Raw genomic sequence first — 23,330 nt, 5'->3', positions numbered from 1 at the left:
GCAAGGGCCCTGGGGCAGGACTGTGCCTGGCGCATGTGAGGAACGGCAAGGAGGTCGCGTGGCAGGAGTGCAGGGAGTGAGGGGAGGCAAGGGGGAGGGGAGGGCAGGGAGGCCATCCGTCTAGACGCCCCCCACCCGCTGTCCTTCTCTGTACTCTCAGGGGCCACGTGGGAACCCCCAGTGTGTCACAGCTGTTGCTGTGAACACAGACGCTGACATGTGGCGGCTTTAAACAACAGCGCACACTTATTACCTCCCGGTGCCTGTGGGTCAGGAGTCCAAGGGTGGCTGGGCGGGGCGGTTCTGGCACAGGGTCTCTGACGAGGTCGCACTCGAGCCTCCTGCCCCATCTGAGGGCTCGACCGGGGCTGGAGGAGCCGGCCCCGAGCTGTTGTCTCAGGTGGCTGCCGGCAGACGGCCTCCGTTCCCAGGGCCACTTGTGTGTCCTCGCCGCTCGGCGGCCGGTTCTCCCCGGCTGAGCGGCCGGAGAGCGAGCGAAGGCGGCTGCGTCTGACCTGGTCAGAGGTCGCGGGCCCGCACTTCGGCCGTACCCCGCCGGTCACGCCCACCGGCCGCAGCAGGAGCTGTGGATACCCGGGGACCAGGCCGGCCGGGGGCCATCCTGAAGGCTGGCCGCCCAGCGGGCAGCTCGCGTGGCTTCAGAGCCTCCCTCTGTCACCCGTAGAATGGGGCAGTCGTGGCCCTCGCGGGCCTCACGCAGCGTGACCCTCAAGGTGCGGGAGGTCCCGTGGCAATCCCGGAGCCCGGCCGGGCGTCGGGGGCCTGGTGCCCCCCTGGCTCAGCCTCTGTGCCAGACAGAGCCGGCTCCGGCCCCCTGGGATTCTGGACGCCCAGACCTGCCCTGTCGGGGAGGCTGGCCCCCACTGGGGAGGGAATTACTGGCATTCGCGAGAGTGCCCGGCCTGGCTTCCCACCGTCCGCCTGTCTCCTGGTCGGTGGGCACCTGCCGCGAGTGACGGGAGCAAGAGGCCTCTAGCCTAGAGGCCAAGGGGGCCTCTGGCCGAGCAGCCCTGGGCTGCCTCAGTGGCTCTTGGTATTTTAGAATTCAAGTGCAGAATCTGCAGCCCAGCCCTGGCTTCCGGGGAGTAAAAATATATCTGGGAAGAAAACTGGGCCAAGAAACCTCACACGTTGGTCCTGAGACAGCGCGTGATCCTTCATTGGGCACCTGCTGGTGGGTGGGGGGAGGTGGGGGGAGGTGGGGGAGGCTCTCTCCGCGGCTGCGCTCCTGCCCTTCCGTCTGCGGATCTCGCCCATCGGCTGGCACTTCCCGAGTGGAGGTCTGTGGTTGAGGGTCCAGCGTCGGTCTCCCGGTGTCCCCTCGAGGAGCCCCGATCCCCCACACCTCGGCAGGGTGCCGCTGGCTCCGGGGTGGGGACCCAGGCCTCGGCACGTGACCTGCAGGACAGTCAGGCGCCTACTTGGGGGTGGGGGCGGCCCCGCAGGGAGGACAGCAGCACTGGCCGGTGGGGAGACCGAGTCCTCAGGGCCCCCAGGTGCCGCCAGACTTGAAGCTCATCTTCAGTTAGGTCGGGGCTCGGCAGGCTCCTCCCACCAAGGGCCGGGTGGTCTCTCTCGGGTGGTCTCTCTCGTAAGCGTTCGATTCTGCCGCGGGAGCCCAAAAGCCACGGCAGAGATTATTAGTAAATGAGTGGGTGTGGCTTTGTGCCGATAAAACTTTACTTACAAAACAGACGGCAGGCGGGTCTGGTCTGCAGGGCACAGTTTACTGGCCCCTGAGTTGTGTTAACAAATAATCCCTCCCCACATACTGTGTGAGTTAGGCTTCTGTCTCAACACAAAACATCCTAACACCACTTCTTTGAGCCTCAGTTTCCCCCTCTGAAGAAGAGAGACGAGAGGCATAGGATAGGCCAGGGGGGAAGCCCCAAGGGCCCGTGGCCTTGCTGGGCCTTCCGCCCTGCAGCAGATGTCCAGCACAGGGAACCTGTGAGAGCCACATTCCCCTCGCTCTTCCCCCGGGGCTCCCGCCGGTGCTTGCTCTCCGCCTCCTCCATGCAGGCCTCCAGGGTTTCTCAGCTGATGCCCCGTGCCTGGGAGCTGGTGCAGGGGGGAGGCGGGGGGAGTCACGGAGGGACACAGGGAGAAGTGGCCTGCCCTGCGGGGCTCTGGGAGGAGCCAGGAGACCCCTGAAGGCGGCGCTGTGGCGTGGGTTGCCGTGGGTTTCCGAGGGAGAGGCTGCCAGAAGAGGCCACACCCACAACCACTAGGCCCCGGGACAGGCTCCAGGAGGGAGGGCGGTCGCGGAGCAGAGGGGAGGTGGGAGGTGGCCCAGGGCCTGAAGGAGCCCGAACGGTGGAGGACCAGACAGCAGCCCACAGGCTGGGCAGTGGGCGCGGGCAGGCGACTGCGGGGGTGCCCGGTCAGGGGATGGCGAGCCCGGGGCCCCAGCGTCCGAATCTGTGGAAGACGAGCTGTCGCCCTCTGCGCCTCTGATGGTGTGGGCGACCTCGGGCAGAGCGTCCCCCGAGGGCTGGGGACCAGACAGAAGCTGGTGCCGGTGGAGAGAGCCCCCGGCCGGGAGCGCCTGTGCCTAGGGCAGTGCGGGAGTCGGCAGCAAGCGGGTGTCGTGTGTCGTTGTCGTGTGGAGCTCTGCTTCTGGGCCGGGCGGGGGGGGGGGGGGGCTCTGCTCTTGGGCCCAGGGGCCGGTGTGGGGGTGGGGCTCACACAGGTGACCGAACGGCTGCAGGACACCAGGCCGGGTGCGTGGGAGCAGTGTTCGGCTTCAGGAGCAGCCACTCTGCCCGCAGGGTCAGGGAAAGCCACCCAAGGGGAGGAAGCTTCTGGTTGCCGCGAGGGCGGGCCGGCTTGGGCTGCCTTGAGCAGACCCGACCGCCAGCCCTTGTGGGCAGAACGCGTCTGCAGAGACTCGGGAGCCCCTGCCGCTGAGCTACCTTGAACTTGCCTCTGAGACCTCTGGGCCTCAGTCTCCCGGCTGTAAAGTGGGTCCAGTGGCGGTCGTCTCCCGGGAGTGTTAGGGGGTGGGGGGTGCGGCTTTCGGGGCGCCAGCCCAGCGCTGGGGCGTGTGCGCGCCTGTAGCTGTTTAGTACGGGGAGCTGCAAACAGCAGACAGAAGTAGACAGGAGAGTACGGCTAAGCTATTTTTATCACAAAATATTTTGTTATTTTTTAATGTTCATTTTTACACATTAAAAATAAAGACAGAGCAGCAGGGGGGCGGCAGAGAGAGGATCCCGAGCAGGCTGTCAGCACAGAGCCCTACCCGGGATTTGAACCCACGAACCGGGAGATCATGACCTGCACCGGAACCGAGAGCAGGACCCTCGGCCGAGACTGAGCCGCCCAGGCGCCCGATGCGTTGGCGTCTTTTCTGGGCGCCTCGGATCTTTTGTCCCTAAATCTATTTAGACAGAGAACCGGTGTGTCCCCAGAAACGGGGCCCAGCACGCAGGGAACGCTCCCAGAGTTTGGAACGCGCGAGTGAGCGAGTGGTGGACAGAATGCTCTTTGGGAAGCTGGGAATCAGCACAATCTGTAATTCCTTACCTGCCACCATTCACCCTTCAGTGGTTTGGGGTGGTTCGGGGTGGTAAACGCAAGATCGTGAGAGGAAAAAACTATCCGCGAGGCAGAAAGGGGCTTTCTTAGTCCCGAAGCCTTCGTTCGAGACTTGCCCCCTAGTTTGAAGTTTCAGCCTTTGCCTGAGTCCTGCCCCTGCTGAGGCCCCCGATGGTTCCTGGCGCGACGGGGACTTTTGTCCCCCCTGGCTGTCGGCTGTCGGGGTGAGAGCCGGGATGAGCTTCCCACGTGCCGGGACTGGACGCAGCACTGGCAAGCCCGCTGTAGCCTCTCTGCTCTACTGGGAAGGAACAGGTCCCTTCGGTGACGTGACGTGTGGCCCGAAATCAGTGAGCCGGGGGCGTGGTAGAGGGTGGGCAGGGGTGGGGTGGGAAGGGACTGCTCTAGGCAGCGCGTCAGGGGTGGACCCTCCAGGAGGCGATGTTCAGGCCGAGACCATCTGAGTGCCGGCCACGTGGAGATGCAGGGAGGGAGCCTTCGAGGCCGCGGGCACAGTGACGGTGGCGGCTAAGGCCCCGAGGTGGGACCATGCCGGCCACAAAGGTGCAAAGGTGTGTTGAGCGAGTGCGTGTCACCTGTGTGACCACGCCCACTCCTGGGGCCAATCCACCCCAAACGCGAGCTTCTCCAAAGCCTGAAGACACCCGGCAGCACAGGGCCAGGTTGACCTTTAACCCGCATTCAGAAAATTGTCAACCGCGGGGCGCCTGGGGGGGCTCAGCGTGTTGAGGGTCAGACCTTTGGTTTCGTTGGGGCCCCACGTCAGGCTCTGCACTGACAGAGGGGAGCCTGCTTGGGATTCCCCCTCCCTCCCTCCCCCTCCCTCCCTCTCTCCCTCTCCCTCCCTCTCTCTCTGCCCCTCCCCCACCTCTCTCAAAATAAATAGACGTTAAAAAGCAAAATTTTCAACCGTACTGAAAAGTTGAAAGTAGCGGACGGTGGAAGCTCACTTCGTACTGCTTGGATCTCCCCATTGACCTTCTGCTGGGTTTAGTTCACATACTCCCCGCCCCCCACCATGCCCCCGTCCACCCCTTCCCCGCGTCCCCTCCCTGCTCTGGGCTTGTAGCACCCCTGGAGGACGGGGGTCTTCCCCGCGTCTGCTGACTGGAAAGGGCCAGCTACCGAAGAGATAAAAACTCACCCAAGCCTGGAACCAGGCGAGGCAGGCGTATCAGGAGCAGGGGGTGGGCGCAGAGGGCAGAGACTCCCAGACTCCCGTTCTCCTCGGCTGGGAGCGCCGTGACCTTGGGTTAGCTGCCGGCCGCCTGCTCTGCTGTGTTTAGTTCTTCTCTTGAAAAAAAATTTTTTTCACGTTTGTTCATTTATTTTGAGAGCGACAGTGAGTGTACGAGCCAGGGAGGGGCAGAGGGAGAGGGAGAGAGAAATCCCCGCCCCACGTGGGGCTCGAACCCACAAACCCGCGAGATCATGACCTGAGCCAAAGCCAAGAGTCGGCCGTGGGGTGCCTGGGTGGCTCAGTCGGTGAAGCGGGTGACTTCGGCTCGGGTCATGATCTCCCGGTTCGTGGATTTGAGCCCCGCGTCGGGCTCTGGGCCGACGGCTCGGGGCCCGGAGCCTGCTTCGGATTCTGTGTCTCCCTCTCTCTCTCTCTGCCCCTCCCCTGCTCACGCTGTCTCTCTCTGTCTCTCAAAAATAAATAAATGTTAAGAAACAAGCTGCTCAGCTGGCTGAGCGGCCCAGGCGCCCCTGCTGCACTTACTTCTTGGGTTTTCCGAAATCTTTTCTCTCCAACCTCCGTTCCTTTCTTTTTTCTTGTCTTGCTGCACCGGCTGGCGTCCCCACCGCCGTGGTGGCTCTCGCTCGTACCGTGGTCCCTGCTTCAGTCAGCTGTCGCTGCGTAACAGGCCGCCCGGAGCTTCGAGCCTGAGCGGACAAGTGTGTGTGTGCTCGCGGCTCTGGGGTCTCGCCCGGGGTCGGCGGGCGCCTGCACCCTGGTCCCGCACCTCGGCTGGGGGCCGCCTACCTCCCCGGTGCGGTCGCCAGTGTGGCGGGGACCCCCGCCGGGACCTCGGGGCTCGGGGTTCCCAGAGGGCAGAGCCAGAAGCTTCCACCCTTCCCCACGCCACAGGGTTTCTCCGTTGCACCACACCACTCGGAGCATCACGTGGCTGCAAAGAGCCGGCCGTCTCCGCTCAGCCGCGGCCCTTCCGGTTTGGAGAGAGGACTTTCAAGTGTGGCTCGGCCGCCCGGGGGGGGGGGGGGGGGAGCTGAGGGTTGGGATTGCCACCCCCCCTGCAGAGGTTCCCAGCGTCCCCGCAGGCTGCCCGCAGGGCCCCGCTGCTGAGGCGGCCGCGCAGCGGGAGGCCCAGGGCCACCAGGTCGCTCCGGCCGATCAGGGAAGTGTGTGAGGCCACTTCCTGGCTTCTCTCGAGGCTGCTGGCCCCGCTGCCTTGTTCTCGTGCCTTCTCGTTCGTCCTGAGTCACGGGGAGCCGGCACCCGGCCTGGGCACATGCGGCCCTGATCTGGGAAGCGGCCCCACCCTGGAGGCCTCGTGTCCCCCTGCTGCCCTCTCCAGCGCTGACTCCACACTCAGCTCTGACGGTGTCCGTCAGGGGGTGACTGAGCAGACCTGGTCTCTCTGTAGTGGGGGAGACATAACACATGAGTCCCAGGAGCTGCTGGGTGCCTGGAAGGCCAAGAAAGCCACGGAGATGAGGAGAGGGACCTCAGAGGGACTGTTTTGGGCCAGGTGGTTGGGGGACACTTCAGAGGGGGTGACATTTGAGCTAGGTCTCAGATGAAGCAAGGGAGCAAACCCAGCAAGGGTCTTGGGAACGGTGTTTCAGGTGAGGGGGGAGCCCAACCGGTACAAAGGCCCTGGGGCAGGACCTGCCTGTCATGATGGAGAAAAGGCGAGGAGGCCCATGTGGCTGGAGCAGAGTGAGGGGGAGAGAGGGAGAGGCGGAGGGCCGAGGGAGGGAGGACTGGGGGGGGAGAGCACCTTCGTGCAGGGCCTTGGGGACCCAGGGGAGGACTTGGACTTTTCCCCCAGGGAGGTAGGAGTCCTGGAGGGCTGTGGGCACAGGAGGGCGGGACGTGACTCAGGTGCTCACGGGCGCCCTCTGGTGGCCTCCGTGGGGAGACTGGGCTGTGTGGAGGACAGACGGGGGGGGGGGGGGGGGGGGGGGGGGGGACCAGGGTGGAGGGGCTGCGGGGGTCCTGGAGCTGTGGGCCAGGGACAGTGGGCAGATTTGGGGTGGGTTTTAAAGGCACAGGTGGGTGACTGTGCTGAAAGACAGACGGCGAGGCTCCTCCCTGGGTCTTGGGGGCCCACAGTCCTTCCCGAGCTTTTTGTTGCCACATCCGACAGACGTGGAGACGAGGCTCCCCCGAAGCTGAGACGCGGGCAGAGGGGAGAGGAGAGGGTGTCTGTCCACCCGTCATGGGCCAGTCAACGCACAGGCCCAGCCCTGAGGGAGGACGCCCCCAGCCCCCATGAAGAGGACATGCATTGATGTCATTGTTGCCTGGAGGGAAAGGACAGGGTGTGCAGGATGGGGCGGTGGTGACTGGGGTGGGGGTAGGGGGATCATCCAGGGCAAGGGCCCTGAGGCCAGCCAGTGGAGCCGGGAACAGCTGATAGGAGGTGGGTCCTGCAGGCCGAGAGGAGGGGCTCTGCCTGGGCTTTGGGGGCTGAGAAACTGGCTCAGAGGCAAGCCCCTGAGGGCGTGAGGAGCTCACCTCCTCCCTCCGGAGCCACGGGGTGGCTGTGAGGTCACCTGCACGGAAGCGATCGGAGTGGCCTGTGGCAGGGTCCTGTGGTAGGGCTGGGCGGTGGGCTGGGGCGAGGGGGCCCAGCTCTGGAGCCCTAGCTTCGGGCACCCACGGAGGCTCAGCGAGACCACAGGAAAGGTGCTCAGAGAGGTGGAGGGGCTCGCCTGAGGCCACACAGCGGTGGGCCGCAGGAGAGCCCAGCCTCAGCCCTGCGCGCGTCCCCTGCCCCCTCCCCCCCTGCCCAGAGGCTGGCACGGCTGTGTCCCGGGGCAGGCGCGCTCTCCCCCTCCCCAGGCTATTTTTAAAACTTAATTTCCTCAAAAATTGGGTGGCTCGTTCAGAAGAGAGTGGGTCACGTCTTGGGCTGGGAGGAGCGACATCGTGGTGTGGCCTCTGCCGTCCCAGCCGGCCTGGCTGGTGGTGGCAGCACAGGGCAGGGCCGTGACCTCCAGCAGTGGACTCGCTGTGAGCAGGAAGGGAAGGCCCTCCAGGGCCGGGGGGCCACGGTTTTTGAGGGTTTTGAGCAGCAGGGGGTGGGGGGGTCCTCACAGGCACGGTGCTGTGGTGGGGGGTGGGGCAGACGGACCGCCGCGGGGCTTTCTGCCGGAGGAGGCCAGTGTGGACGTGGCTGGGCAGGAGGGCGAGCAGGGCTGTGAGTGGCCAGGCCGCCCCCCGACCCGCTGAGGAGCCTGAGGAGCCGGGAGGACTTGGGAGCAGGCGGAGCCGTGGGAGGTGGGGGGGAGGCCGAGACCTCGGTGTTGGGCCTGCTCGGCCTGGGAGCTGCAGAGGACGAAGTCCAGAATGTTCTGCCCTGGTCCGCCGCCAGCTTCTTGCCTTCTCTCCTCTTCCGTCCCCCACAGCCCACACATAACACCATGAATTGTTCTGTTGGGCAGCCAGCAGAAATATCACGTCAGCTTTCTAGCACCTTCTGCGACCCGCTTGCCTCTAGCTGAGCCTCGGGATGGGCCCACGTTCATGCCCGGGGCCTGGGCACCCAGGTTGGAAGGTCTGTGGGTGGGCACCTGGGGCCTCGGGCAGGTGAGCCAGCCTCCGTGTGTCGGCTTTGACCTCCTGGCTGGGGTGTTCTCTGCCGTGACCATGGCACCGGCCGGTTGCCCACCCAGCCTCAGTTTCCCTGCCTGGACCATCTCTGACACCTGGCTGACTGACGCACAGGGCAGTGGTGGCACTGGGGTGGTGGTTGTGGCTGAAAGAGGGCACTGGTCACTCACCCCGCCCGCCCGGGCCTGCCCCACGTTCAGTGTTTCCTTTTCTCAGTAAGTGTAATTCATACCATAAAATTCACGCTTTGAAGAACACGGTTTAGTTTTTCGTGTATTCCCAATGTCGTGCCACTGTCACCACTGATTCTAGAACATTCTTATCCTGCTAAAGGAAACCCCATTCCCTTTGACAGTCACTCCCCAGTCCGCAGCCTTGTCCGCTCTTCGGGACTGGAACCCTGTCTCAGCCCCACCACACCCACGGTCCTCTGCCTAGCCCGACCTTCCCTGAGCTCCAGACTCGGGGTCCGGCTGATCCTGGAGTCTCTGTGCCGGAGGCTCTGGGCGTCTCACACTCAGCTTGGCCACGCTGCACCCGACTGTCCCCACACCTGCTCCTGCCTTGTTCCTCATCTTGGCTGAGGCTGCTCATTCCTTCCATTAATGGCTTTAGTCATAGTCCTTAGTCATCCTGGATTCCCTGCTTTTCGCTTTGCCTCCAGTGAGGGTAGCCTGTCTGTCCCAACTTGAGACCTGTCCAGAATCTGCCCACCTCCCCTCTGCCTCCCCCACCCGGTCCAGCCCATCCTCTCCTGAAGGACCAGCTCAGTTCCCCCCCACCCCGTCCCCCAGTCCGTCCTCCCCGTAGTGGCCGCCAGAGGGCGCCCACGAGCACCCAAGTCGGATCCCCTCCCTCTGCCCGCAGCCCTCCAGGGCTCCCACCTTCCTGTGGGGAAAAGCGTTAAGTCCTCCCTTGCTGGCCTGACCCCTCACCCATCACCCAAGCCAAGGCCCTCCACCGTCCTGGTCACCACTTGCCTTCCCACCAGCTTGACACGTAGACACCCAGCATGTGAGTTTCTGTTGCGGCTAAACAAATCACACGGCCTGATCTAAAACCACACTCTGGAGGTCATGAGTCTAAGATGGGTGTCACGGGACCAAACCCAGGCATGGGCAGGGCCGGTTCCCCCCGAAGCCCCAGGAAGACCCCTCTCCTGCCTTTTCCGCCTTCCGGACGTGCCACATCCTAGCCCGCGCCCCCCCCCCCCCCCCCCGCCAGCAGCATGGGGTCTGCCCGTCTCTCTGCCTCCCTCTCATGAGGATTCGTGGGGACGCTGGGCCCAGGAACCTCGGGTCTCCCCGACCTCAGACCTCACCAGCCTTGGCTTCCTCCCACCTGCAAAGCCCGCCCCGTCTGCAGGAGGCGGGGGTATGTCTGCGGTCCATACTCGTTTGAACAGATAATCCTCAGCAGAAGCCTGCTTTGCAGGTGAGGACGCCGGGGCTCAGAGAGGTCAGTGGTTGGCCTCCCCACAGGGAGCCAGGATTGGAGGGCAGGGTGTTAGGGATAAAAACTGCCTGCTCCCTCACCGTGAGCCCCTCTCCACGGTGAGCACCTCTTTCCCGGGGACAGTGTGAACAGGGGCCAGGGAGCCGTCACTCCAGCCCTGGCCGCCTGGCCCCTTCCCACCGACCCAGCCGGTCACGTGATTCCTCTGTGGCCCGAGGACGTTGGATCTGGTTGAGCTCTGCTTCCGCCGGCAGGGGAAGGCCACAGCTGTCAGTTGGGTCATCCCTTTGCTGTCAGGGACTTGACGTCTTTGGGGTCAGTGGTGGGTTGACGTCCGCACCCGTTTCCCAGCCGGGGTACTGTCGTCCCTCCGTAGGGGTGCAGGGGGCGGGGTGAGGTCGGGGACACCTGTGTGCGGGGAAGGCAGGGTGGTGACACGGTGGGGTGGAGGGCCGCCCCCGTCTCCGGGCTGAAGCCTCTCTCTTCTCTCCTGCAGGCTTGGCCCAGAAGAAGATGGCCCCGTCGGAGGTGAGTGTCCTGTGGGCTTCCTGACCCACTTCTCCGAAGACCGACCAGCCCCGGGGCCTGCTGTGCGGCCTGGGGCAGCTGGCCGCACTTCCCCGGGGCCCCACACTCTGGCAGGTGGCAGGCAGTGAAAGTCCCTCGGTCCTGCCAGCATCTTGAGTTTCAGGGAGGGGAGCCGCTGGGGAAGGAAGAGCGAGGACCCGGCCTGGACAGTGAGGGACAGAGGGACGGAGACTGAGGGTCCAGAGGGGTGGGAGGGGAGCCGGACAAGGGCGGGTCCCTGAGGAGCCCCCAGGAGGAGGGGGGTCCAGGCACCGCTGGTGTAGCATCGGTTGTCCCCACACGCCCGCCCACGTCTTCCGTCCGGCATCCAGAGAGCTCCTGCTCCTGCCGGGGTGGCCGCTCGCCCGCGCCTTGCACCGTGGGGGGGGGGGGGGGGGGGTCAGCACTGTCCCTGGTCCTGAAAGCGGCCTCTGGGAGCGAGTCTGTGAGCCCCGCATTCCAGGAGCAGCCCAGACGTGGCGTCCCTGTACCGGCGCTAGCTTCCTGGCCCCAGGCACCTGTGTCCCCCGGGTTGCCACCCGTCACGTGGGGCGCTTGTCAGGAGGGCTCTCCTGGAGGCTGTCTGGCCACAGGGCGGTGGGGAGTCAGCGAGGGGTGCGGAGCAGGCGCGGTGCCACCGATTTCTGGGGAGAGCCCGCCCCCTGGTGGCCAGTATGCGGAACACGCCGGGGCCTGCTGAGGAGCGAGGGCAGCTGGGGGGCTGCCTGAACCCCCGGGGCAGTGGGGGTTGGGCTGATGTGAGTGCTCCCAGCGGGAGGCCAGAGGGTTTCACGGGCTGTTTGGATGGTGCAGGTACACAGTAGATGTTTCTTAAATGTCCGTGAGCGGACAGCCCCCACCGCCCCTCCACCATTCTCCCCTGTGGAGCCGCACATCAGTGCTGGTGGCTCCCACACAAATTTGTCACGCCTGCCCTGGCTGTCCCCACACAGGTCCCGGGCCAGGGGGACCTCTCCCTGTTTCACAGTCATTCCGGCCCACATGTCTCGGCCCCAAGGGACGCTGTGTGATGTCTGGAGACATCTGTGGCTGTCAGGACGCAGTGAGGCTGCTCACCGCTCACAGTGCATGGGACGCCCCATAGGGGACAACCCAGCCCTCCCCCCGCCCCCGTCAGCAGGCCCAGGGAGTCCCTGAAGTTAGGGTTCTGGTCCTGAGGAACCGGAAGTCCGGTCTGGGCCCCTCTGGATGTGCAGAGTTGGACCGTGTGGCCCCAGTGGGTGACGGGGGACCTGCTCTGCCCTGGAGCCCGCCCACACCAGACTCTGCCCCACGTGGCTTGCCAGCCAGTGACTCAGCCCTGACTCTGGTCAGGATTTCCAGAGCACTCTGGCCCCAGCGGCGCCTCCTTGCTGATGTTTAACGCTTCCTGCTTCCTCCTCTCCAGGCCCCGTCGATGACTGGACAGCTGGGCCCCGGCCACGGGAAGAAGTTGGGTCATCGGGGCGTGGACGCATCTGGCGAAACCACCTACAAGAAGGTTCCTCCTCTGCCCTCGGCGGGTTGGGGTGGGGCAAAGTGGAGAAGGGCTCCCAGCCATCCGGGGCCCCCACACAGGGCCGGGCGGGCTCTGTGCCCACGTGTGGCCGCGGGCAGATCCCCTCGGTGCGGGCCCCTCCGTCCCAGCAAGGTCCTTGTCTGCTGTCGCCATCACAAGCATCGGGCAATGTGCCCGCAGCTGCACCACCACCCGCCCGGCTACAGGAGCCGCCTGCGACCCTGGGCGAGCCCTCAGCCGCTCCGGCCCTGCTGGTTCACCCGGAAAAGGGGAAATGTGGTTGTCCTTCCTTCCCTTGGAAAGCGGGGCTGAGCTGTCACCCCCACCCCCTCCTCCTCAAGTGTGGGCGGCCTCCAGCCCAGGCAGCCTGGGCGACGTAATGCTGGGCGGCCCCGACATGCCCCACCGTGGCTGGGGAAACCGAGGCACGGAGCAGCGGTGTCGCTCACGCGGCGTGACCGTGCACGTCACCGGGAGAGTAGGTGGCAGGAACCCGGGTTCACGGAGATGAAGCTGGGATGTCACTCTGTAAATGGATTTCCAAAAAGGAAATCCTGGCAGTAGATAGAACCCTGCCGCATCGGGACAGTTTTGAGAACTTGGAACCTTCTAGAACCTTGATGGAAAACCGGCCTCGGGGCCGCGGGAGGTGATATTGGAGTCCCAGCCAGGCCACCTCGCCGTGGGGTTGTGTGAGCTGAACGACAGCCCAGAGGCCAGCGGGTCTGGGACAAGTGGTGGGCAGGTACCCCGGGGCCCCGTGCGTGATGGGTGCCACGGTCAAGCTGCGAGCTGGGCATCTGGCTCGTCCTGCTGCCCCGAGGGGCTTCTCGTTTTGCCTCCCCGCCCTGGCGGCCGAGGGTCTTGATCCAGCTGGGTTTCCCCACAGACCACGTCCTCCACCCTGAAGGGGGCCATCCAGCTGGGCATCGGCTACACCGTGGGCAACCTGAGCTCCAAGCCAGAGCGTGACGTGCTCATGCAGGACTTCTACGTCGTGGAGAGCATCTTCTTCCCCAGGTGGGCCCGGGCCCTGCGCCATGGAGACCGGCCCCGATGCCCGTAGCAGCTCACCCAGCACGCAGACACTGTTGGGATGCAAACAGCCTTGCTGTTCTCTGAGCTCCCTTCTCTGCTGGAAATAGCACGGGCCTCTCCTGGCACCTTCTTGGCTTTGAGGCCTGACCCTGTACCGGTCGTGATGTTAGCTTGCTGCCGGGTCAGAGGGCTGCAGTACAACAGTGATTTTAAGAAACAGGAGAAGAAAACACAAAGTTCACTTTTCTCTCACATGGGAAATACTGACAGGCAATCCAGGGCCATCAGGCAGCTCCCCGGTGTTGGGGTCCCGTGTTTTTCTGGCCGTCCTTGTGTGCAGCTTTTGCAGCCAGGGGTTTCAGGTAGCTGCCCGAGATCCTGCCATCACGTCTGCATTCCACTAGCAGAAGGAAGAGAGCACATGCCCCTCCCCAGGCAGGGCAGCACCAAGAAATGATGGTTTCTGCTCTGCTCATAGCCCATTGGCTGACCACGGTCACATGACCAGAGCTAGCTGCAGGAGAGGCTGGGCAGTGGGCTTCCTCCGGGCGGCCATGTGCCCAGCCAGCACTGGGAATGGATGTTGGGACATAGCCCTCTGTCCCCTGGGGAGTCCCATGCCACCGTCTGAGTTGGCCGTCTGGAGAAGGCCTTGGAGCTCAGCGGCCAGGGCGCCTCCCAGGCCTGGGACGTCCGTGCCACCGGGGAGTCGAGGAGGCACCCACGAGGCCGCCGTCCCTCACAGGCCCCCTCCCTCCTTGCTCCACAGTGAAGGCAGCAACCTCACCCCCGCCCACCACTTCCAGGACTTCAGGTTCAAGACCTACGCACCTGTCGCCTTCCGCTACTTCCGGGAACTCTTCGGGATCCGACCGGATGATTACTTGGTAAGAGCGTCAGTCAGCTGCTGCTGCGTGACAAGCTGCGGCAGACCGGCGGCCCACAGCGCCACCTGTCTGTCCCTTGTGGTTTCTGTGGGTCAGGACTTCGGGTGCAACTCAGCCGGGTTCTTTGCTCAGGGTTGCGCTGGAGGGTGGGCTGGGGCTAGAGCCTCGCAGGGCACCGGCCTGGGGGAGGGTCTGCTTCCAGCTCCACGGTGACATTGGCGGGACCCCCTCCTCGCCCATCGGCTGGGGCTTCCGTTCCATCCCTGTGGGCCTCTTGGTCAGAGCATGAGCGACAGGAGTGTCCTGTCCCCTTTGCCACGTCTGTGGGTTAGAGGCGCGTCACATGTCATGCCTCCCTTCGGGAGGAGGTGGGTCGTGGGGACCAGTTCAGAGCGTCTCCTCAGTCCTGGTGTGGTTTTAGTCTCTCAAATTAGAATAATCTTGGAGCGTCTGGGGGGTTCAGTTGGTTAAGCGTCGACTCTTGATCTCGGCTCAGGTCACGATCTCGTGGTTCATGGGTTCGAGCCCCATGTCGGGCTCCATGCTTGAGCGCACTGAACCTGTTTGGGATCCTCTCTCTCTCCCTCTCTCTCTCTGCCCCTCCGCTGCTCTCTGTCTCTCTCTGTCTCTGTCTCTCAAAACAAATAAATAAACATTTAGAAAAATCAGAACCTAGGCCCTACCCTTTGATCTCACAGTGAACGATCAGGACTCCTGAAAGTTACAGCTCGCCTGCACACGGGGCTCGTCACCTGGGTGGGTCAGTCTGCACTTGGGGAAGGCCTGGCGGGTCTGTTTCGAGTTCGCCCGGTCACCGGTTTGCGACTTTGTGTTCGGGAAGCCTTACTCCCTGGGCAAGAGCGTGTCCGTGACCGTTGGATATACTCTGTGTAATCCTTCCACCGTCGGCTGTCCCTGGGGCTCGGCCTGTGGGCCTGCTGGCTCTCACCTGCAGTGACTCGTCTCGCTGCGTGTCGGGAGGTACTTGGCCTCACTCTCCCCTGGGTTCTTAGTCTGCGGGAAAGCTGTGCCCTCAGCCGCGGCCGTGTCCCTGCAGAGAGAGCAGCATTTGCTCCGGCCGTGGGCACGTCCAGGCGCCCAGAAGTCACGGTGCCCCTTGCCAGGGCCAAGGCCTGGTCCTCTGACCACAGTGTCCGTGTCGTGCTCCCCCTCCGGCCTCCACCGCAGCTCCGTAACGACGTTCCCTTTGGTCCCGCAGCCTCCTCGGAGTGAAGCCAGCCTGGTGGTTCCGTAGTAGAGATGACCTGGGTGACCTCGGTTTTAGGTCTCGGGAGGGAAAGGGGACACCTGTGGCGCTCGCCATGGCAGTGGTGATGCGGCCTCTGTGTGCTGGTGGGGAGCGGACCCAAGCTGGTCCTGGCGGCGGAGTGGACACAGGGCGACGGCCGAGGGCCTGTCTCGGCCTTGAGTGGGTGCTCAGCAGGTGTCCTCTGTCCTCTTCAAGACCTGCCCTGTTTGCAGCGACAGGGTGGCCAGGGCCCCTGGATTCGAGAGGCCCTCCTGCGGCGGGGGTGGGGAGCTCGGACACGGCTGGATGGTGCACCCAGACAGCATCACAGCCCCCATTTATCAGCTCTGGTCCCTCAGTTCCTCTCTCTTCCCGGCCAGGTCCCTGTGGGCCGTGGGCATCACCTCGGCTCCAGAGACTTCTGTGGCGGCCGCCATGGTCCTGAGTTTTGTGGGGGCTCACCCACCATCACTGTGAGAGCCCTGGGCTGACCCGGTGTTGACTTCGGCTCAGGACAGCAGGGCAGTGGCCAGGGAAGGCGGGGGACACGTGTGGGGGCGGGGGCTGCAGACGGTCAGCCTCGGGCCACGGGCGCCCACCCCGGGCACTGAGGGGAGAGGGGGCACGCCTGGGGTCGTCTGCCCGTGACCCTGTCTCGGTGGCCGGTGGTCTCTTGGCTGGGAAGTCTGTCTGTGTCACCGCTGCCTCCTCTGCAGCCAGGACCCCGTGAGGCCTGAGCCCTGTACGCTGCCCTCCAGGCCGCTCCCTGAGGGCAGCAGCTGCTGGCATTGCTTCCAGACCATTCTCTGCTCACAGACTTCTTTTGTGCAAAGCCGCGCAGTCCCCTTCGGTGCTCATCTCTCCTCCTCTCCTCCTCTCCTGCCAGCTGGGGCCAGCTGTAAGGCCTTGGGGTTTCCCTGTTCCCGGCGGGCTCCCGAGGCCCAGGATGCCCCTCGCTGCTGTCCTCCCAGGGCAGGGTGGGGGGAGGTGGGGGTGAGGAGGGAGGGCACGGGCAGCCTGGGCCTGGGCCTCTGTTTCCGAGGGTGCGGGGCCTCGTGGCTGTGGGCGGAGCAGGACGGACAGAGGGCCGCGCTGGCTGCAAACTGGACCTGTCTCCCCCCCGCACAACCCACCGGCTCCCTGAGCTGCCTCCTTGCTGTCTGCAGCCAGCACAGCTGGGACGCCCACTGACTCGGCTCCCCTCCACCGACAGCCCTGGGCCGGGCCCCCACGCGGCTCCCCGCACTGTCGCCCCCACAGTCCAGATGGCCCGGGCAGCCTGTCCTGGCCCGGCTTCCGGGCATCCGCACGTCCTGTCTTACGAACAGGCTTGCGTCAGCCCTGCTCCAGCCTGGTGCCCGTTTCGGAGCCGGTCACCGCGTTGGGGACTGCCAGCACATTCCCCCTGAGTGGCCTGGCTGTTGGCTCCGCTCCCCTGAGGCACGGACGGGGGAGACCTCTCGCCCCCGCCCCCGCCCCCCCCCCGAGGTTACCTGACAGCACGAGCGCACTAGCAGTTAGAGGTGGCGCTGGTGTCCTTGTGGTCAGCACTAGGTCGCAGGTGTAGGGGCAACAGCTGTGGCCTCGGACCCCTCTTTCTTCCAGGATGGCGCCCGTGGTCCCTGGGGGGGTCATGCCTCCGGTGTGTGTCCGTCCCACCCACAGCCGGCCCCCGACTAACTGCCCGGTGCCTGGGACACTGGGCCGCAGCCCGGAGTTTGCACGGCACCACGGCTTGCTGGACCACGGCTTGTCCTGGGCTCGGCCGTGGCCAGGCAGCGGGTGGGGGCGCCCGATCTTCCCAGGGTCTTTGTCCAGCCAGGGCGTGCTGACTGCTAGGGCATCGGGTTAGGGTCCTTACACCCAGCGATGCAGTAAGTGTTCCCTCGGCGTTTACCCTGTGGCCCGGGGCCGGGGGGGGTGGGGGCATGCTGTGGCCTCGTCCCTGTCATATACCAGCGACAGGACTTCGGGGGTGCAGGGGACAGAAACCCAACCCACCAACCCAAACAGCCTTAATCCCGAAAAACACCTCAGTGGCTCATTAGCTGAAAAGGCCCAGGGGCAGCAGCCCGCAGGGCCTCACTTTCCTTGGCTTCTTAACAGACCAGGCACCTGCTGTATGCTGGGCTCTGTCATGGGTGCTGGGGACCCTCCGTGAGAAAAATGCTTAAAAATCCCTGGGTGCACAGAGTTTACTGTTTGTTGGTGGGGAGGGCGTGTGGGGCTGATGGACAGCAAGCACAGAAGAAAGCCGATGTCCATGGAAGAGAAGATGGGGAAGAGAAGGGTGTGCTGGGGGCCGTGGTTGGGGTTGCTCGCCAGGGACACAGGCTCCCCTCTCAGCTGTTCTTGTGCGTGGCATCCGTACCAAAGGTTGTCTTGTGGTCCAGCATGGCTGCTGGGGTTCCAGCTGTCACATCAGCTTTCCAGGTGGGAAATGGATGGGAAGGAGGGAGGGGCACCAGCGTTTGTCACCTGATTAGGGATTCAGAAGCTTCTACAGGCTCGTTGACCAGAGTTGACTGTTGTGGCCTCACCTAGCTGCGGGGAAGGTTGGGCAGTGAGTCTTGGCCAGATGGGTGCACAACCCAGCACGAGTGGGTGTCTGTTACTAACAGGAGAGGGACCGTGCCCTAGGAGATCGGCACCCAGGCTGCAGATTAGCCCGGGGTTCAGTTCCTTGCTGTGTGGCCTCAGGCGTGTCAGTTTCCCTCTCTGAGCGTATTTCTTCATCTGTGAAAGGATGCTGACAGTGACCTGTTCCAGAGCTGTCCGCTAGACGCTGGGCGTGTGGGTGTCAGCGACCCACCTGCCCACTCACTGCCCCCCCAGTACTCGCTGTGCAACGAGCCACTGATCGAGCTGTCCAACCCCGGCGCCAGCGGCTCCCTGTTCTACGTCACCAGTGACGACGAGTTCATCATCAAGACGGTGATGCACAAGGAGGCCGAGTTCCTGCAGAAGCTGTTACCCGGCTACTACATGGTGAGGAGCCCCGCCCTGCAGCCCCGCTCCACCCCGCCCCCGCCCCCTACATGCCGAGGGGCCCCGCCCTGCGGCCCGACCCACCCCCCTCCCCTCCCCCGCCCCTACGCAGTGAGGAGCCCCGCCCTTAAGCCTCGCCCCCTACATGGTGAGGAGCCCCGCCCCTGGCTCCTACAGGGTGAGGGGCCCCGCCCTGCAGCCCCGCCCCACCTCCACCCCATACATAGTGAGGGCCCCTGCCCCACCTCCGCCCCGCCCCGCCCCCTACATGGTGAGAAGCCCCGCCCTGCAGCCCCGCTCCGCCCCCTACATGCTGAGGAGCCCCGCCCTGCGGCCCAGCCCACCTCCGCCCCTCCCCTGCCCCTGCACAGTGAGGAGCCCCGCCCTGCGGCCCCACCCCACTTTTTGCCCCGCCCCCTGGCTCCTACAGGGTGAGGGGCCCCGCCCCCTTCTCCGCAGCTCCGCCCCCACCTCCGCCCCGTTCCCACCCCTACATGGTGAGGAGCCCCGCCCTGCAGCCCCGCCCCGCCCCCAGCTCCTTTCCTGTTGGGAGCAGGTTCAATAGCAGCCACGGGTTCTGAGGCTAAGGAATTTGGGCAGATGGGGTCCGGGAGACCCCTTTTGGGCAGGCCATGGGAAGTCCTCCTGAGCCTCGCCTTCACCCCAACCCCCCCCCTCCCCCAGCACCACCACGTGGTGCCTCAACACTTGGCAAGCAGGACTTGCCATCTAAACCCTCACCGCCTTCCCTGGGGGTGGGGGGAGTGGGCGTGGGGGCGGGGGCAGGCCCAGCCTTCACTCCCCATCCCTTCTCCCCACCGACACCCCTGAGTCACGGAGCCCAGAAATCGAGGCTTGTGTCTTGGTAGCTGGTGACTCACGCGTGGGGGAGGGAGGCTGGACCACCAGCTGGCATGTCACAAAGGACCAGCTGCCGGGGCACTTCCCGGTCCCTGTGTGACTCACAGCCTGAAAGGGCGGCTCCTCAGATCCCTGGGCGGGAGTGGAAGCAGGAGTGGGCAAGGGTCGTGACCAGGCACCTGGCAGGGGTGCAGATAGGCTTTTCTGGGCAGCTCTGTTCGGATTGTGGCCCCTCTCCCCCCGGGGCGTCTCATTCATAGTGCATGATGCTCAGGGGGTCCCTGGCCCCCACGGTCAGGGGTCGGCAAGCTTCCTGTAAAGAACCGTCTGGTAAATGTTGGGGCTTTGTGACCCAGGCAGCACCCACCTCCGTAGCTCAGCCCTGCTGTCACTGCAGGGAAGCCCCATGGACCCCGAGTGAGTGGACAGGCTCCACGTGCCTGGATAACTTCCTTTACTGACACTGAAATGTCAAGTTCACGTCGTGTTCACGTGTCACAGAACGCTACTTTCCTTTTTTCTCCCCAACTTTTTTAACAACATAAAGCCATTCATAGCTTAACCGCTGGCCACGTGAGAACGAGTGGGTAGTTGGACTTGGTCCCGTATTCAGAGTTTGCCAACCCTTGTCCTGGACTGTGCCTGGAAGCCGTGACCCCGTGTCACCCCAGGCTGGGGAGGTGGGGCACCTGGGTCTGGCCTGGGGGGAAGCCAGCCCCTGACACCCGGAGGATCTCATCTGCTGGAACCTGGCTAACGTCAGATCTCTGGGAGGGCAGAGTGCGGGGCTGGCCCAGGCGGGTGGTGGTCAGGGAGGGCTTCCTGGAGGTGGCCCTGCACAGAGTGTGCCGGTGACGGCGGCCGTGGCGACTGTCCTCCAGCCCTGTCCTCCTCCTTCGCCTCCCAGAACCTCAACCAGAACCCGCGGACGCTGCTGCCCAAGTTTTACGGGCTGTACTGCGTGCAGTCGGGCGGCAAGAACATCCGCGTGGTGGTCATGAACAACATCCTGCCGCGCGTTGTCAAGATGCACCTCAAGTTCGACCTCAAGGGCTCCACGTACAAGCGGCGGGCCAGCAAGAAGGAGAAGGAGAAGAGCATTCCCACCTACAAGGACCTGGACTTCATCCAGGACATGCCCGAGGGGCTCCTGCTGGACGCAGACACCTTCTCCGCCCTTGTCAAGACGCTGCAACGGGACTGCCTGGTGAGGCCGCCACGCCCACACGGCCCCGGTGCAAGGGAGGAGCCCAGAGCAGAGTGCATGGGGCGGGGGGGGCAGTTCAGGGTCCCTCGCCTCTCTGGGCCTCAGTTGTCCCGTCTGTGAAACGGGGACGCTGGTGGAAGCGAGTGCAGCGTGAGCCCCAGGCCCACGGACCCCCTTGCCCCCGCTTGTCCTCGTGGTCTCCTCCACCCCCTGTGACCTGGCGGGTTTCGAGCCTGCTCCCCTGGACTAGAGATCTCATCTAGTTTCGGGGAGCAGGCTCGAAACCCGAGGCCCCCAGGCCCACCACCCCTGGCTCCTAGGCCTCTTGGAAAACTTTGCACGACCTTGTCCGAGGACGCCCCCAGACCTCTCAGGACCTCGGGCTTCCCTGAGCCCAGGTGTCAGAGCCCTGGGGGCCAGGAGCGGGTTTTGTGTGCGGAGCGGCTGGACTCTGTCAGGAGGAAGGAAACACCCTGGCCCCTGTGTGGATGCCACGCCTCGGGTCCCATTGCCTGCCACGTGGCCTGGCCCCTTGCCCCTGACCCCTTGGTCTCCTGGCCATCCGTGAAATGGGGGTCAGGACAGGCCCCCTGCGAGGCTGTGGGGACCGAGTGGGCGCAGACCCCGATGCAGCTTGGGGTTGTGGGGGGCCGGGCGCCGGGAGCCTGACCTGTCGACCCCACCCCTGGCAGGTGCTGGAGAGCTTCAAGATCATGGACTACAGCCTGCTCCTGGGCGTGCACAACATCGACCAGCAGGAGCGGGAGCGGCAGGCCGAGGGCGCCCAGAGCACCGCGGACGAGAAGCGGCCGCTGGGCCAGAAGGCCCTCTACTCCACGGCCATGGAGTCCATCCAGGGCGGGGCCGCGCGCGGGGAGGCCATCGAGTCGGACGACACGTAGGTGACCCGGGGCTGTGGGGCCCTCGGGTGTGAGGCGGGCAGGGAGAGTTGGCCGCGAGGGCAAGAGACGAGGAGCAGGCGCGTCCAGAAGCCCGCGTGTGGCTGGTTCCTGGTTTTTGAATCGGACCAGCGGTGTCTGCTCGCCAGACCCCGCGAGGGTCACAGGTGGACGCACAGCCCTCCCCAGCCGGGTGATGACCGGGGCGTTCCGGCTCAGTCTGTCTGCGGACTGAGGCCCGTGGCCATCCGTGTGGGAAACACAGATGCCCCCTCCCCCTGCCGGACCCCAGAATGGGTTAAAGCGCCACCATCTGAAGCAAAGCCGTAGGGGTGTTGAGTGCTGGGGACGAGACAACATCTACAGCAGGGGGCCGAACCCAGAGCCCCCGGGAGAACAGGCCCGGTGGTGGAGGCCGAGGTCACAGTCTCAGAGAGGGCTGTGCCCCCTGCCCGAGACAGACTCGTGGGGTGTCCGCCCTGGCACTGTGCACGCTGGGCCGGGTCGTTCTCTGGGGCGTCCTGAGTGCTATAGGGCTGGAGCAGCATCCCTGCCCCCCCCATGGAAGGGCACCCCCGCCATGCCAGGACACCCCCAGTCATGAGGGCCTCAGATGTCTCCAGACATCGTCGAGTGCTCGAGGAGGACAGTATCCCGGTGGGAACGGCTTCTGTAGACAGGGTGTCGAGACTGAGCGTGCCGGGAACCAGCACGGGGGCCCTGGAGGAGGGGGGCATAACCCCCCAGCGTCCGCGAGGGAGATGGGGGCTCACAGCTGGGGAGGACAGGGGAGGAGCCCTGACGCCCTGACCAGGCGAGGCGGTGGGGGCAGGGGGAGTGACACCTGCAGAGGTCTGGTGGCTTGGCCCGACCTCCACTGTGTTGGCGTTTGTAGGGTCTGTGCCAGGCCTGGCGGGATGGCGGGGTGCGCAGGTGAGCTGGGCAGTGCGTGGAGTGCGGTGCGCGGAGCCTGCAGGGCCCGGGCCTGGCGGGTCTGGGGTCATGGGACTTGAAGACAGTCGCTGCGTCGTGTGGCCTCACTAACCATGCCGGGCCGGGCACGTGTGGGCCTGGGGCTGAGTGAAGCGACTAACTCCCCAGACGGGACCCAGAAGCACTGGGGGCCCCGCCCGGGGTGAGCGTGTGCGTGCGCACGGGTGTGTGGGGGCCAGACCCCTCGCCAGCCTCCAGCCTCGCGTGTCTGACGGCAGCTCGGCCCCAGCCGAGCTGCCGCCTACAGGAGCACATGGGCTCTGGCTCCTTCAGCTTCTCCGAGGCCGGGCTCTGGGCCCCCCACGCCACCCCCGCCAGCGGTGTGGCCCTGTGGGGTGTTGACGGTGCTCCTGTCCCCCCGCCCCTGCCCACAGCGGTGTGGCCCTGTGGGGTGTTGACCGCGCTCCCGCCCTCTCTCCCCAGGATGGGCGGGATTCCCGCCGTGAACGGCCGAGGGGAGCGCCTCTTGCTGCATATTGGCATCATTGACATTCTGCAGTCGTACAGGTGGGTGCCCCCTGCCCCCCTCACTTGCCCACGGAAGCGGTGCACCTGCTGCCCGCAGACAAAGCCTCCTCGGCCCCGGGAAGGCTCCTGATTGGCTGCCGGCCCCTGAGGCCTCGAGGGAGGCATTCGGTCCCCGACTGGGTGACTCCACCTTCGGGGTTGGGGCTGGCATGGGGCATGCGGGGTGGGTGGGGTGTCGCCCGCCGGTCCGGCCCTGTCTGCTGAGCGCCGACCGTGTGCCAGGTGCCGGGCTAAAGTGCGCAGGACAGAAGCGCCCGTGGCCGCAGAGCACAGCATCTCGGGACAGCTCCTACTATGGGCAGGAGTAAATGCTCGTGGCTGGGGCCCCATGTCGTGGGGTCTCAAGTGCAGCAGAGCCGAAGGAACAGATACCCCAGCCTCACCTGCGGTTTAAAAGCTGGGGTGTGGGCCACCTCGTTACCCATGCCTTGACCCGCATGAGGTCTTGGTGACGAGCGTTTCTTAGTCTTAGTTTTCCATCCTGAGAGCGGAATGCGTTCATTATGCACATTCCCGACAGGACAGAGGGGACCCTGGGCGTGGCGGTCCCCACTTCCCATGTCCACCCCCTCAGGAAGCCCACTGGGTGGTTTTGGGTGATTTTTTTCCTAAATATGAAACTGGGCTCCTGCCCGTCAAACACTAGTATCCGCAGCCTGTTGTTTTCCGACTCAGGGGCAGATGTCTTCCATGGGGACATCTCTCTGGGTTTCGAGCAGGAGTGGAGAGCTTTAGTGTTTACTTATTACTTTT

At 64.9% G+C, this 23,330-nt stretch overlaps 1 protein-coding gene across 15 annotated transcripts in view; it reads left to right on the top strand.

The window, feature by feature from the left end:
• Nucleotides 1-23,330, top strand: part of PIP5K1C (phosphatidylinositol-4-phosphate 5-kinase type 1 gamma) — a 50,103-nt gene that overhangs the window by 10,694 nt on the left and 16,079 nt on the right. For 8 of the 15 annotated variants that reach the window (XM_043586158.1, XM_043586154.1, XM_043586159.1 and 5 more), the window contains exons 2-9: nucleotides 10,338-10,369; nucleotides 11,817-11,909; nucleotides 12,817-12,947; nucleotides 13,735-13,852; nucleotides 17,937-18,089; nucleotides 19,858-20,157; nucleotides 20,850-21,055; nucleotides 22,473-22,556. In XM_043586158.1, the coding sequence (XP_043442093.1) occupies nucleotides 10,338-10,369; nucleotides 11,817-11,909; nucleotides 12,817-12,947; nucleotides 13,735-13,852; nucleotides 17,937-18,089; nucleotides 19,858-20,157; nucleotides 20,850-21,055; nucleotides 22,473-22,556 (1,117 nt within the window). Of the gene's footprint in view, nucleotides 1-10,337; nucleotides 10,370-11,816; nucleotides 11,910-12,816; nucleotides 12,948-13,734; nucleotides 13,853-17,846; nucleotides 18,090-19,857; nucleotides 20,158-20,849; nucleotides 21,056-22,472; nucleotides 22,557-23,330 lie in introns of all 15 variants that reach the window. The other 7 variants (XM_043586146.1, XM_043586144.1, XM_043586152.1 and 4 more) reach the window with 1 other exon arrangement.

Source organism: Prionailurus bengalensis, chromosome A2, assembly GCF_016509475.1.
Source record: "Prionailurus bengalensis isolate Pbe53 chromosome A2, Fcat_Pben_1.1_paternal_pri, whole genome shotgun sequence".
Classification (NCBI taxonomy): Eukaryota; Metazoa; Chordata; class Mammalia; order Carnivora; family Felidae; genus Prionailurus; species Prionailurus bengalensis.
Note: the sequence above shows the minus strand (reverse complement) of the source record. Positions and strands in the feature narration are given on the sequence as shown.